The 14,549-nt window shown below is 40.1% G+C and overlaps 3 protein-coding genes across 3 annotated transcripts; 2 read left to right on the top strand and 1 right to left on the bottom strand.

Moving 5' to 3' along the window:
* The first annotated feature begins 1,405 nt into the window (after window positions 1-1,405).
* szl (sizzled) lies at window positions 1,406-3,120 on the top strand. The gene is made up of 4 exons (XM_061037138.1): window positions 1,406-1,754; window positions 1,862-2,028; window positions 2,181-2,273; window positions 2,400-3,120. The coding sequence occupies exons 1-4, from the start codon at window positions 1,474-1,476 to the stop codon at window positions 2,708-2,710; spliced, it is 852 nt and encodes a 283-aa protein (XP_060893121.1). The 5' UTR covers window positions 1,406-1,473; the 3' UTR covers window positions 2,711-3,120.
* Window positions 3,121-5,704: 2,584 nt separating this feature from the next.
* Window positions 5,705-7,256, top strand: LOC132973484 (prolactin-like). The gene is made up of 5 exons (XM_061036975.1): window positions 5,705-5,714; window positions 5,793-5,971; window positions 6,100-6,201; window positions 6,578-6,763; window positions 6,938-7,256. The coding sequence occupies exons 1-5, from the start codon at window positions 5,705-5,707 to the stop codon at window positions 7,145-7,147; spliced, it is 687 nt and encodes a 228-aa protein (XP_060892958.1). The 3' UTR covers window positions 7,148-7,256.
* Window positions 7,257-7,546: 290 nt separating this feature from the next.
* Window positions 7,547-12,327, bottom strand: dbx2 (developing brain homeobox 2). Its single transcript, XM_061037137.1, has 4 exons — window positions 11,918-12,327; window positions 10,771-10,854; window positions 8,713-8,897; window positions 7,547-8,214 (listed from the first exon to the last, which is right to left on the bottom strand). The coding sequence occupies exons 1-4, from the start codon at window positions 12,192-12,194 to the stop codon at window positions 8,023-8,025; spliced, it is 738 nt and encodes a 245-aa protein (XP_060893120.1). The 5' UTR covers window positions 12,195-12,327; the 3' UTR covers window positions 7,547-8,022.
* Window positions 12,328-14,549: the final 2,222 nt, after the last annotated feature.

Here is a 14,549-nt window from a genome sequence, read left to right as displayed (position 1 = left end):
GAGTTTTTCTGTTGGTTATGAAACAGACTGAAACAAATTCTGATGCCTCTTTATAACATACAAAACCAAACCAACTGGAAGAAGATTGATCATTTCTATATTGTTTCTTTTTAAAGCCTGTAACTGCTGCTACGGGGTATGTGTCGGACAACACAATTAGAAACACAAAAGGAAACATTATTTGTTTCCATTTTCCACAGCAAATGTTTACAAGAAGAGAGACATTTGACTGTTCAAGGAGGTGTGATGGGATTCCTTATTTAAGAAAAGACCACCAATGCATGTACAGGGAAAGATCACCAAAGAGCTAAGATCTCCGCTTTGTCTCCAGGGGGCGCCAAATTCAGCACAAACCTAAAGTTCTGAACAGAACTTTTTTAAAATCATTACAACTCAAATAATACAGATTTTTTTTAAAACATATGGTCTGTATGTCAAAGACAGATCTTCAAGCTTTGAAATGTATGGGTATGTTTGTAGGAAAGGTAAAACATGCAGCATTACACTGAAACTGACTGCATTTTGTTAAAGCCTGTATAGCAGATAATAGTGTTTATCTTAGTGCTTTGTTCTGCAGAGGATGATCTCATCTAAAATAGTGTAGCTGCTGCTGTATCAAACGGCAGAATTGGTTGGCTAACAGTATTTTGCATGTGGATCTGAGATAGTTATTGGCAGATCAAAGCCAGGTGAGCCAGAAGAAACGAAGCTTAGTTAATTAGAACCGGAGGCTGTGCAGATGAAACCCTCCAATTAGAAAGCTAGGACACATGAAAGAGACCAACAATGTGAAGGAGACTGCCTGTCTGTCTGCAGAAAACCTGAGTTTTCTTTTCATGAGACATATCTGAGAGACTGTCTGAACCTTTGCCAAGTGTCTTTTTAAGTTATTTCTTTAAATGTATGTAGGTTCAAAAAGGGTCTCACTTAATCTTTCACTTACTGTGTATGAATTGAGCAAACTAAATAAACAGATTCAGCAACTGAGGCAAATATAACAATCACTGTGCAAAGTAGTAGCAGTAATTGATTTAGAAAAACAAGAACACATTTTTTCCATGAGGTGCCCTCTTTATTAATTTTGGATCCCAGAGGTTTATGGTTGGGGGAATGAAGTCCATTCAGCCTTATGTAACTAGGCTCCATTCAGTGAAAGCTTGGCTGTGATTGTCCCCCCTCCCTTATTCCCCCTTACAAAGAGCCTTCATCTGCTCACTGCCCCCCCCCCCCCCCCCCCCCGTCTGCAGCCATCACAAAACAAGCCGTTGTCTCCAAATGCATCGTCTCTGCGTCTTTGATAGGTAGTTGATAACAGACTTGCAGACTGATGGGGCTGGCTGACCTTGCTGTATATAAAGCTTGCAGCAGTGCCTACAAAGCCATTCGAAGAGAGGAGAGACTCAGACAACAAGTAACTTCAGAAAAAGCTAATTATCTTCCTCGTCGACTCTCTGGATTTGGAAACCCTGCAATATGGCTGTATTCTTCACTCTGGTTCTCCTGGCTATGGCGTGTCCTTTAATGGCATTCGACATGGGCCAGTCCACTCGCTGTGTCACTATCCCCAACCAGATGAAAGTCTGCAAAGATGTTGGATACACTGAGATGCGGCTGCCCAACTTTTTAGGTCACAGTAACCTGGAAGCTGAAGTGGTGCCTCGTTCAGAGGACTGGAGGCCCCTGTTGCAGACAGGCTGCCATCCTCAAGCTCAGGCCTTCCTCTGCTCCCTCATTGCCCCTGTCTGTCTTGACACGTAAGGACATTTTACATTTCTTTTTATTCTTTTTTTCCCCCTTTTTTTCTCCTGTGAAATCCTCTGCACATATCACTGTATAACATTTCCGCTTTATTTCTCTCCAGTTTTATCCAGCCTTGCCGAAGTCTGTGTGTGGCAGTCAGAGACAGCTGTGCCCCGGTGCTCGCCTGCCAGGGTCACCCTTGGCCTGAGGCACTAGATTGTGACCGCTTTCCTGCCGAGGAAGACATGTGCCTAGTTCCCCATGCTAAATTTAGTCACTTTGCCAAAGGTAAGCATGGACTACAAACCAGTTATACAAGCTCTCTTTTACTCTGGTGCCTTGTAAACCCATTTGAGGAAAAATATTGTTCTTGCCAATTACATACAGTTGCTTTATAGGCCTGACTGTTTTATTAAACTATGTTTTATTTATTATTACAGACTTGCCAAAACCTGCCTGCCAGAACTGCCCTGCTGTGGAAGAAGGCCCAACAATGAAGACAGTCCTGGATGCTTTCTGCCTGCATGACTTTGGTAGGTCTTTGAATTCTTTCAGTAAGCTCTGTTTTGTTACTGTACAGTTTATCTTGATTGTCCATGTTTTGTTGTTAGTGTGTTTCAAACCAGATTATTAATTAATTTTCCTTCTCTTTTCCGCAGCTGTGACTGCCAAAATTCATCGCCATCGCCTCCCCACAGGAGAGCCAGAGTTTGAGATTGATGGCCTCGTGGAGTTTATCCGGCAGGGCCCTCTGCTGCCTTATGACACTCGGCATCTTCTCCAGCAGTGGCTCCTTATCAACCTCCGATGTGCAGGTGTTCTTGTGCGCCCGGGACGATCACAGCTTTACGTGTTGACTGGTTCTGTGCAGCCTGACGGCACCCTCGCTCTCACCAACCTCTTCCCTTGGCACAAAAAGGATGCCAACATTGCAGTGGCCACTCGTAAGTGGAAGCACCACAGATGTTGAATTTAAACAATCTAAAGATCCGGATCTGTGTTTGAAGTGTAGAATCGCAAATGGGGAAAAAAGCCTATTTGATTCCACACCTAACACATGCTTGATTTAAGAAAAAAACCTTGGATGGAGTTTGAGATGGAGAGATTCTTGGCATTGGGTGTGAGAAGTTATAAAGTAGGCCTAATGTAAATCAATGGAAGAACAGAGCTGGACTCACACATAGAAACCCTTTGCATCCCTCAGACACTCACTACCTCATCCCTGCTCTGACAGCACACAGTAATAGAATGCACTCAAACCTGTAAATAATATTAAGTAATGTAAATTGATTGTAAATTCTATTTTCTATAAGGATATTGATGTATTTATGACATCTTTTTTTATATGCATGGAAAAGATGACAATAAACTATTTGTTATGTGGAATCATACCTTGTCAATTTGTATTTATTTACTAAGAATTATTCTAACTCTACTGCTTCTCTAACGTCTATGTGGACATGGAGTCAACAATTAATTTCATCATAACATCATGGGAGGAGGATCGTGAGTGACTTCTCTAAAATCTGCTGCTCTCTTTACTCATTTCACCACAAGGTGGCACTCCAACAGAGATGCAGAGAACTGCTTCACTGTTGTAGAGTAGACCTTGTCATCACAAGTACTGAAAGTTTTTAGAGACCATGAAAAACTAAATGCTTCCAACGATTCATGCATTCACTTTCACTCATGAAGTGAACCACATTTTGTCTTAAAAATGAATTATAGTTGAATTAGCTATGCCATTATCTTAAACATTGCTCTGATTAAGTGTAGTTTATTCAATGACTCATGACTGTACTCACAGTAGACGAACCGTGTTACTGACCTTATGTAGCGTTAACGAGCAGATGAATCACTCACTTTGCATCTGAACAGCCTTGTTTTCACTACTGAGCAAAAAAGCTAAACGATGAGCTTTTACTCTACTACTCTGTTTTTATTATCTTGTGCTCCAGACATGTATTTAGCTGTCTTGTGGTATGAAAAATATACAAAAATTCAAAATGCCCTTCAGTATTTATAATCTTTATACATATAAAAAAATTAAAAAATCCACTGCTAAAGCACGAGAAACATCTTGACACATTTTTGGGAACAGTTAGAACAACAGAGAGCTATAATAAAGAGCTGAGCGCAACGAAAACATTGTTTTTATATATCTAAGAAACTATTTTGATGACTTTAAAGAGAGATTTCTGGTCTTAATCAGAATCAGAATCTGGTTTTATTGCCATTAAGTACATTTACACATACAAGGAATTGCACTTGGTGTATTGGTGCTAAACAATTAACAAGGGAATTAAGCAGAACTAGCAACAACTTAAATAATACAGTATAAGAAGCTATTACAATATATAAAAGAGAATTTAAAAATGTAAAATATAAAAAATAAAAAGCACAAAATGCACAACAGGTGCAATGTTGGAGCTGTGCAGTGGACTATGAGAATGGTGTATGTAAGGAAGATACATTTTTAAAGTCCAGTGGGCGTTAATGTAACGCATAAAGAACAGTTCAGCATTCACATTACTTTGATGTTTTACTGACTGTGGGGCTGATGAGAGTCTGGGTTATGTGGAAGGAGGGTGGAGGGCAGGCACATTGTTCATCAGGCTGACAGCAGAGGGGAAGAAACTGCTCTTGTGGCGAGAGGTTTTGGTCTTGATGGACCGCAGCCTCTTGCCAGAGTCCCAAACAGTCCATGTGCGGGGTGAGAGGGGTCGGCCACAATCTTACCTGCACGCCTCAAGGTCCTGGAGGTGTACAGGTCGCGGAGAGATGGCAGGTTGCAGCCAATCACCTTCTCAGCAGAGCGGATGATGCGCTGCAGCCTGCACTTGTCCATTGCTGTGGCTGCAGCGTACCAGACTGTGATGGAGGAGGAGAGGATGGACTCAATGATGGCAGTGTAGAAGTGAACCATTATGGTCTTTGGCAGGTTGAACTTCTTCAGCTGCCGCAGGAAGTACATCCTCTGCTGTCCTTGCTTGATGAGGGAGGTGATGTTCAGCTCCCACTTGAGGTCCTGGGTGACGATGGTCCCCAGGAAGCAGAAAGTCTCCACAGTAGACACCGTGGTTTCATCGATGGTGATGGGGCTGGGGGCGGCTGCATTTTTCCTGAAGTAGTAGTAGTAGCAGAGGACAAAGAAGGCAACCCTGAGGGGAGCCAGTGCTGATAGTCCTGCTGTCCGAGACATTCTTCACCAGCTTCACCTGCTGTCTCCTGTCAGACAGGAAGTCTGTGATCCACCTGCAGGTGGACTCGGGCACGTTCAGCTGGGAGAGCTTGTCCTGGAGCAGAGCCGTGATTATTGTATTGAAAGCAGAGCTGAAATCCACAAACAGGATCCTGCCGTAGGTTCCCGCTGAGTCCAGATGCTTGAGGATGAGGTGGAGGGCCTGGTTGACAGCATCATCCACAGACCTGTTGGCTCTGTAGGCGAACTGCAGGCGGTCCAGGAGAGGGTCTGTGATGTCTTTGAGGTGGGAGAGCACAAGGCGCTCAAAAGACTTCATCACCACAGGTCAGGGCGACGGGTCTGAAGTCATTAAGTCCTGTGGTCCTTGGCTTTTTGGGGACAGGGATGATGGTGGAGGAGGGCAGGCTGGCACATGGCATGTCTCCAATGAGCTGTTAAAAATGTCTGTAAAGACTGGAGACAGCTGATCAGCACAGTGCTTCAGGGTGGAGGGAGAGACAGAGTCTGGTCCAGCTTACTATACTAATTGTATAGACTCTTTTCTGCCTGGGTTAAATCGGTCTTCTCTCGGCTGAATAGAGAACTAAACCAAGCATATTGTATGACGTACACAGAGAATAACCAGTATCATTTTCCTTTATAAACCAATTTGTTTAATTGGAAACATCATCATTGTATGAGCGAGCTTCTGCAACTTTTGCTCTGGAAAGAAAAAAGCCTTCTACTCATCATCTGGTGCTCAGCTGCAAGAAAGGAACCATGAAAAAGGGTAAGATGGCAAGATAAAAAAACTAATTTTAGAGCTTTTGTTCATAATATATCAATGGCAACACATTTCTTCCTTTAGATCTTTTTGCTGTTCTTATACTGGTTTACCTGGAGCTTTCCATGAGGGCTGGGACTTCCCCAGTCTGTCCCTCTGGACAGGCTGGATGCCATGTTCCTTCCTTGGCGGATCTCTTTAATAGGGTCATACAACAGTCTTCAAGAGTGCACGGCATCTCCAGTGATCTGCACTCTGAGTTCGTGAGTAGCTTTGTTTCTCATTACGCTCATTCATCACACTTGTACCTCAGTTTATTTAACATCAGTTACACATTTTTGAGTGAGCCATTTCTAATTTTAATCCGTTTGATATTTGTTTGTCTTCATAGGAGCAATATTTCTTTCCAAGCAAGAATTTCTTAGGAAAACGAAAGTGCCACACATATGGCATAATGACTCCAGCAGATAAAGAAAATGCACAAAGGCTAGGGGTGAGCATTCCTGTATTCAGTTTCACTTTTCACAATTTATGCATTGTGCTCTGAATAAGGTTTGAATTTTATACAGAGCATGAAACTGATGTCCTGCATAAAGAGTATATAGCTATTGCTAATTTCCAACTCTTGTCCCTAGTTGAGCTTTTAACTTAACTAATTCACGTCATGCAATTTAACATATTTCAAGCAAACCATTGGTTTCCCTCATGTGCAATGATGTAGAGTTACAGAAAATGTATAATGTCAAACATAATTTATCAATACACAATTCAAACATTGCACACTGAGGTGAACTAGTTTGTGATCAGTGTCTTAAATCTTCCACAATAAAGAACGGTGGAGTTAGTCAACTCTTTGTTTTAATGTACAGAGGGACCAGCTGACAGAGGTGATTCTGAGGCTACTGGGGGCCTGGGAAGACCCCCTCTCACAACTCTACCGCAGCATGTCTCAGGATCAGAATCAAGACTTCAACCACTACAGCTCCAATAAGGCACTGGAGATAAGTGATATGGTGCATGAGCTGAGGGATGGAGTGGCCAAAATGGCGGAGAAAGTAAGGATCCACTAATGGTTGCTGAGTATGATGTGTTGTGTGGTTTAATCGTACAGTAAATATATTATTATTTGAATAACACCATATTATATTTTGACTGGGTATTGTTATTATACTTTAGATATGTGACTTACTGTTTTTTTGAAAGATTTTTTTTTTTTCTATCCACCACAGATGAAGTTATTGGGAGTACTTGGTAACTATGTAGGTTACACCATTCCTGAGACTCTGCCCCCCTCTTCTGCCTTTTACTTCTACGAAAAAGGAGAAGTCACCTCGATGGACCATCATGTCCTCCTCTATTGCTTTCGCAGAGACTCTAACAAAGTCAAAAATTATCTCAGAATACTGAAGTGCACTACCCTCCCTGCACTGGACTGTTAAGTGCACTTTTCAAAAACATAATAATACTGGTAGCAAAGCAGTCTTGTTTGGAATCTTTAATTTCTTGGTTATTTAGCAGTGATATTGTTTCAGTCATCATGTTTGTTTTTCACATCATGTTCTAATTGTAGGTTCTGACATCCATGTAATGCATTTAAAGCAAGGCATTATGATTTTTTTTTAAAGTTATTGTTTTAGTTATTTTTTTCTCCATTTTGTACATTGAGCATGAAAGGTTAAAAAAATAAATACGTATCTTGAACCCTAACATTGTTCTGGTCCTGTTTTTGTTAATGGGGAGCACACGCTCTGCACATTTTCTGAATGGTAGTTTTAGTTTAGTGCTCATCAACATGTAAATAGTTTTGACCAACATTGTAAAAATAAGCAATATGGGAATCAGGAATTAAAAACATTTTATTTACAGTTAATTCAGGCATTCAAGATCATGGAAAAATATTTACAAAATACAGTATATCAGGCAAAATTTTGACTCAAATCTTTTTATAATGAGCATTAGTGTAAAGCTTCACAAAACATAAAAAATTGCTTATATGTAAACACATTAGATTAGGTGACTCATTTGTATTTTTAACTGCTTGGAATCACATTTTTTACAATGGGATTTTTTCCTTGAAATTGTCAGCATATGAACCAATAAATTGCCTACTGAACCAGTGGAACACACTATGACGAGGATAATGCAGCAGTTCCACCTCATTACATTTATGATGCAGCAAAATGATTAGATTCTTTGAAAAGTTAATAATATCATCGTTAGTTTCACACACAGTGTATTACATCCTCATATTTTAAAATTATCACCATGTAGCCTCTTTACAGATTTTTGTCAATTTGATAGTCCTTCATATTTCTCATGTGTCCCTGTCACTCTTCTGTTGCTTTGATCTCTCTGTTTTTCCATCCGTGTGATTCTGTGATGGCTCATCCTCTTCTTGAGCAAGACCTTGAGCCATGAGCTCATCCATTGGGGAGCGGGTGTTATGAACCTCCTTCTCCTTACAGTTCCTCCACTTCATTCGACGGTTCTGGAACCAAATCTTGACCTTTAAAAGATGGAAGCATAGAGAGGCATTTTACTTCAATTTCTTAAGTCCATCCATTTTAACCCTTGTTAGTGGCATACATCTAGTTGTGGCAGATTCTGTCTATCTATATGCACCACTTCAGTCCTACAAATGCTAAATGGATTAATAGTTTTATTTATTTTAGCCTTTGTGTGTCATCTTAGTCTAGAATGAAGACACTCCGCACTAATATGGGGATCGTTGTTAACATTGTATACACTTAGCTAATGCAGGTTTCTCTGACCTTCATAGCCCTGCTGTTTCTTTGATGGTCACATTGTGGGATTAATATTTGTTCATGAACAGTTCTGGATAATGAATAATGGGGAATTGTTTGTTTTATTACCATTACCACTCTCCCCCTTTGACATCGTATCCCTAAAATAAAAAATGGCTAACAGCCATTGGCCTCATAAACACACAGGATATACATAGATAATTTGGTTAAAGAAAAGTGGTAACTCTTGCTCAAATTACCTGTGACTCCTTAAGACTGAGATCAGCTGCCAGTTTGTTCCGGTCTGTCTTGCTGATGTATTTTTGTCTCCGAAAAGTCCTCTCCAGTTCCTTCCGTTGTTCTTCAGAGAACACAGCCCTCCTAAGGATTCCCCTGCGCGATTTATGACTTATATCAGTAGACCACATTCGAATATTTGCCCCCTCTGCAACATAAATCAAAGAGAAAATACAATTTTAGTTTGTTTTCCCAAATTGTCAATGTCAAATCAGTTGAGTATGTGTCATTGAGTAGTTATACCCATTGACAATATAAAGCATGACATGAAAGTGGTAGTTCAATAAGTATTCAGGAAAATTAGATATTTTGTGTGGTGACTTGAGACACAAAAGCACACTATTGGTTAATCTGGCTCTGTATCATTTCCCCAATTGTTTCATGATTTAGACAATTGTTATTTAAAGAGACAATCCCTACTATACACACAATAGTTACACTTTACCAACCACATCACATTTCCTGTCCTTTACAACCAAAGATCATGCCTGTTGTTGTCACATTCACTCTATCACTCACTTTTGATTTCTTTTTTTCTCTATTTGTCCAATTTAACCAACTGGGGGTGACTAAAGAGAATAGAAAGCCACCTCAGCTGAGAAAAAGGGATTTGATGAACTGTGAGGAGCAATCCCACGCTACTTCACTCACAGGTGCACTCACAACAAAAGTCAAGTGGAACTATTTATCCAATCCATTCAATGTTGCCTTTTTAAGCTGTACGACAAATCTCCACATAGACCACCTCTAGGGAGCACATAACCGGTTTGGACATGCTTCTCAATTCTCTATTGGGACTCAATGGCTTTGACTTAAATAGCTGATTACCAGGTCATTCCTGGGCATCGTGTGTGTCTACCCTAGTGGGACAACTATAGAGCCCTGTGGGATACCAACAATGGAGCAGTTCAATGGAAATGCCATTACTCGATCGCTCAGTGGCCCAACACTAAATCTTTTCACTTGCAGGTATGAAGCCAGTTTGTATGTGAAGATGAGCTCGAATAAGTCTATAAAAGTCACTTTCATTGAAGGCTTTATGTCCTAGTCAAGAACTCTCCAATGGGCAGGAATGAGAGTTGAAGGACAGGAGAAAGGAGGGGGGTCAGTGAACCAAGCTCTTTAGCCATACAATGGCTGGGGGATGTTCCTGGTCCAACCCTCTTCTGTAGAGAAATGGGCAAGTTTTTTGTGCTAAACGGAGTTCATTGCTGCAGTGAAAAATTGCAGTAAGGTCGCGTGTGGATGGTGGAGTGAAAGTGCCAATTGGTCACGGCCAGACTTGGCATTGTTATGTTGCTGGGCACTGTGGGAAAGTGTCAACCCAATAAGAGGACTCCTGGGACCTGTGGGATGAGGGCTTTTTGATTTGTGCTATTTTCAACAACATTTGACAGGCATCTTAGGTTGCTGCAACTAATAACTTCCAATTGCTGTTGGACAATGCCATTGTATGACAGCTGCTAGTCTTATCAATACTAATAGGGTATGATGTTGTACTCATGGTATCAAGAAAGTTTTACATTATATGAAATACAAAATTCCAAGTATAGTTCCGAATACATGTTTTTTTAAATGTGCTGCAATTTTGGGTTTTCTGGATTTTTTCAAATACTACTCAAGATGGAAATGTATTAAAAGTTTTTGTGATTCACGATTAAATAAAATGATCAAGCTTTGAAAACTCTGCCTTGCTCAGCAGTAAGAATCCACATCTGCTTATTCTAGTCTTAATATGACAGAAGACAAGATGTTTATTGGCTTTGCATATTTGCACTAGTAAAAGTGTGCATTTGCAAGTACAAAATAGGGGGCCCCAGGGAATCTTAAAAGCCTTGCAACCCACCCCTCTTCCCCATCCTAAACAGCCGTGAATGGTTATGAATAGAGCTGTGCAGAGTTGAGCAGAGAATTAGCTCTTTGGCATTGCATCAGTAATTAGCTGTGGAGAGCATGGGAGACCCTGCTGCTAATGCTTAGAGAGGAGCTGAGGCATTGCTGATGAGGCATAAAACACTCACTGGAGAAGACAGGAGGGGGGCTGGACCCACCGCAGCATGCCAGCAGATACTGCGGGCTTTGCAGGAAAACACTGCTCAGTACACCTGCAGTGATAGATAGTAACAGTCAGATATGGGTGGATAGTAACCAGGTGAGAAAGATATAACACACAAGGCACTGTACCTGGACCACTGCCTGTTTGTAGTTCTACTTTCTTAGTTTTACAGTTGTTTCCCTTCGATCTCAGTGTTTTTCTTTACAATGGTGTTAAGCTTAAGGTAATGCATGAATATCATTTACATTTTGGAAGTTATACCTGCTTAATTTGATTTTAAGACTACCCATCTAAGAGGCAAACTATATTTGGTTTCAAACGAATTAACTGAAAAATAAAGTAGCTTTAATTAACGAATGCTACATTTAGAAACTTCATAAATTCTTTAGCTCACAGTTTATAATTCAACTTTTATGGTTTGTTTACCCATGCCCCCCTTTGCTGTTATTTTATTCTTTGTCAAGACAGTAAACAATTGACTTGTGATAAAATTTTAAACAATTCTGAGGTATTTTTTTTTATTATTTTGTTTTGAAAATTTGATTTTATAGTAAACAAAATACCATTAATCCATGGATGATATAAAAAGAAAAATGCTGTGAATTGTAACTTAAATGAGTCTGCCTTGATGAGCATAATTTAATTTCCACACAGAAGTGAAATTTAAATTAGTTCTTAAAGTTTTCATTTATAAGAAGAGGCCTGTGAGTTTTTCTTTGCATAGGTAGTGAACATAAATGCGTGGTTAAAAAGTATGTGAAAGAAATGGAGGACATTCAATGGCCTACAACTCTACTTGATTAAGATAAATTAGATATGTTTGAAATTACATCCTGAAGATTTGAAATATCTTATAAAGCATATAATCAACAAAAGTAAAATTCTAGATACACAAATATTCAACAAATTGCTTGTCTTTAAATGGAAACATTTTAAAACTTAAACAGCATTTACAGCCAACTTAAGGTGACCCAATAACTTAGAAAATAAATAAATACATATATTTGAGGAAATTCTTGATAAAACCCAAACAAATATGTCAATCAAAAGTCTAGATGTGTCACATTTTGTTTTAAAAACATGTTTTAATTAAAAAAAAAAAAATTGTTTACCTGAGTGTTGTAGAAGCGGTCGTCCTAAATCTTTCACCTGCTGAGGACTCTGGGCCTGGCTTTTGTAGGCTCCGTGCTCACAACCCCAGGTCCTCCTCAGATGTTCACAGGCTGCTAGTCTCAGGTATCCACCTGCCGTCCCTTCCTGACGAGCAGAAGGAGTCTGAGACTGCAGCAGATTGTCAATAAGAAAACTCTTTCCTGAGTTTCCGAAGCCTGGCAGCGCCGGAGGAGAGCCAGCCATATTCCTCCTGGTGCAGCTCTGGACTGAGACCATGCTGTTCACACAGTGACCCGAACACTTGAGTGCCCTCTTCAACAGTCACAGCTCAGTGACACTAAATTCTCCTTTAATCCCTTCTCGAGTGACCAGGCCAACTTCATTAAACACTGAGGAAAACAAAAGTTCTCTACTCTTCCTCTTTTGGGCCTGCACTTTGCCACTGTGCTGTGTCCTGATTGGCTGAGTGGCTCTAATGTGCTTCTCAATTCAGATAAGGCTGGGGTCCTTTCTGGTGTGGCAGAAGGTGGGTCTGGCTCATTCATTATGTCAACTAGCCTATTAAATGATAGACATGAGAGACAATGGACTGCTGGCCAAAGTTTAACATGCACCAAACAGTCCTCTGCAGTAGTAAATAGTTTTCTCCTTTCTCCAGCCTCCCATTGTGCCTCATACAAACCCGTGAGCAGCGCATTTGCAGTGTGGCGTTTCCCTCCATTTCATTTTAGAAACATTGCTCAACAGGCTTTCTTTTAATGGCAGATTCTTAAAAAACGTAAATGACATTTTAAATAAAGATACGCTAAAAATGTATTGTAATCACATTTTAAAACAAACTTACAAACGTTCTCCTCAAAATTCTCAGGAAAAGTGCTGATGGAAACTATTTTTTTCTAAAAATTAACATCCGCTTACATTGCCTTGAAGGATTAGGTTATTTGACTTATCTAATTGATTATAGTTCTCAACTAAAAGAATGCATTTTCCTTGATTTTCAAAGGGTGTTTTTTTTGTAATGGTTTGTATAAGTAATTCATACTAAGCTTCCTTTTATAGATTATATGCTTTAAAATTTTCTACATCAAGTCTTACGCTGATGAAGTAACATACATGATACTTGCAGGTTGACAGTTCTGACACTGTGCCCTTAGAAAACTATCAATATACAGCATAACAGCACAAATTAATTAATTTGTTGAAAATACGTCATTGGCAAAATTGTTTTCGGAGTTCAACCATTCTTTTCTCATTTGTTCATTTTGCTAACATTTGGTGGCATTAGTTTGACAGGTTTCAAACTTTTAAAAAAAACTTGTAAAATTTTTTTACATGAACAGCACCGTTTAAGTAGGATTTAGATCTGAGAGATCTATGAAGCTCCTCATGCAGCACACTTAACCACTTAGACAGTCCGCCAGTGCAAGGCTTGATTGTAGTTTCTCATGATGCATTAGAAAGTTGCAACTGTAAGTTAAAAAAAAAAGGAAACACAGAGACACACACATACACACACACATGTCAAGATGTTTCGGTACAAACACGTCCAACGAGAGGCTTGTGTAACCTTTCACACTGCAACTAATGATCCTCAACATCATAATAGAAAGTCCAACAAGAGGGGCGACGGACGTAGAGTTTAGGCACAGTAAACAGGCATATCCAGTCTGCTGGGCTGTGCAGGAGGGTGGCTGTGAGCGCCGCTCTGCGCGTGTAGTTACCTCATGCTGAGCATGGAAATTGGCCCAGACAGCTCAGCCTATTGTGTGGTGGCCAGGGAGCCAAAGGTTGCTTGTAATCAAATTTGAGGTTTTATTCCTCAGACTGGTGGAGAAGGCCATAGCGCTCTGTCACATGATGAGTGTTAGCGAGTCTGTCTGTGTGCACTTTCTACTTTTGTGTATAGTGAGTGTGTTTAACATGGTGCACATAGACCAGTGGCTATGAAAGTCCCCCGCCGCTTTTTGTTATGTGCAGAGCCATTTGTTTGCTGCTCTTTAGTGCTCTTATAAACTCTTACAGTTCTTTAAACATGACCCTGATTGTTGTCAAGGTGTTTTATGCGATAACATTTAGTGCTAGTCCTAGTTTATTCATACACTCTTGCTTTCTTCACACTCGAATGAGTCTTTCAGGGACAGTTGAGAATGTGAGGTAAATGTAAAAGTTGTAACAACCCCCTGAAAATTACATCATGCTTGCAAATCGTCCACTCTTGTTAAAACCATATATTTCTCTGCTCATTGATATTTCAGATAGAAGAAGCGGTCTCACATGAATTTGTGCAAATCTTAAAAGGCATAGCAAAGAGCGTATCATCATTAAGATTCACCACTTAGTAATTAGCCAGAATTCCAAAAGAGCTCTCCAGGAGAGGGAGGTATAATTAGGCTATTCTTAAACAGTAGGTCTTGGAAACACCCTGAAGCAAGTTCATGTGAATTTATTTGATGTCCATCTCTTTTTTGGAAATGGAGGGAAAAAAACGGGGGTCCCTTCTTTCAGAATCCTCACAATGGCCCTGTTGAAAGCCAGTACTCTGCAGACCGGCTGAGATCCCTTTTCTCTCCTTTTTTTTAACCCCACTAAAGCTCTTAAAAAGATACCGGCCCATTGCACACGCAATTGATA

The sequence above is a fragment of the Labrus mixtus genome, chromosome 4 (assembly GCF_963584025.1).
Source record: "Labrus mixtus chromosome 4, fLabMix1.1, whole genome shotgun sequence".
Classification (NCBI taxonomy): Eukaryota; Metazoa; Chordata; class Actinopteri; order Labriformes; family Labridae; genus Labrus; species Labrus mixtus.
Note: the sequence above shows the minus strand (reverse complement) of the source record. Positions and strands in the feature narration are given on the sequence as shown.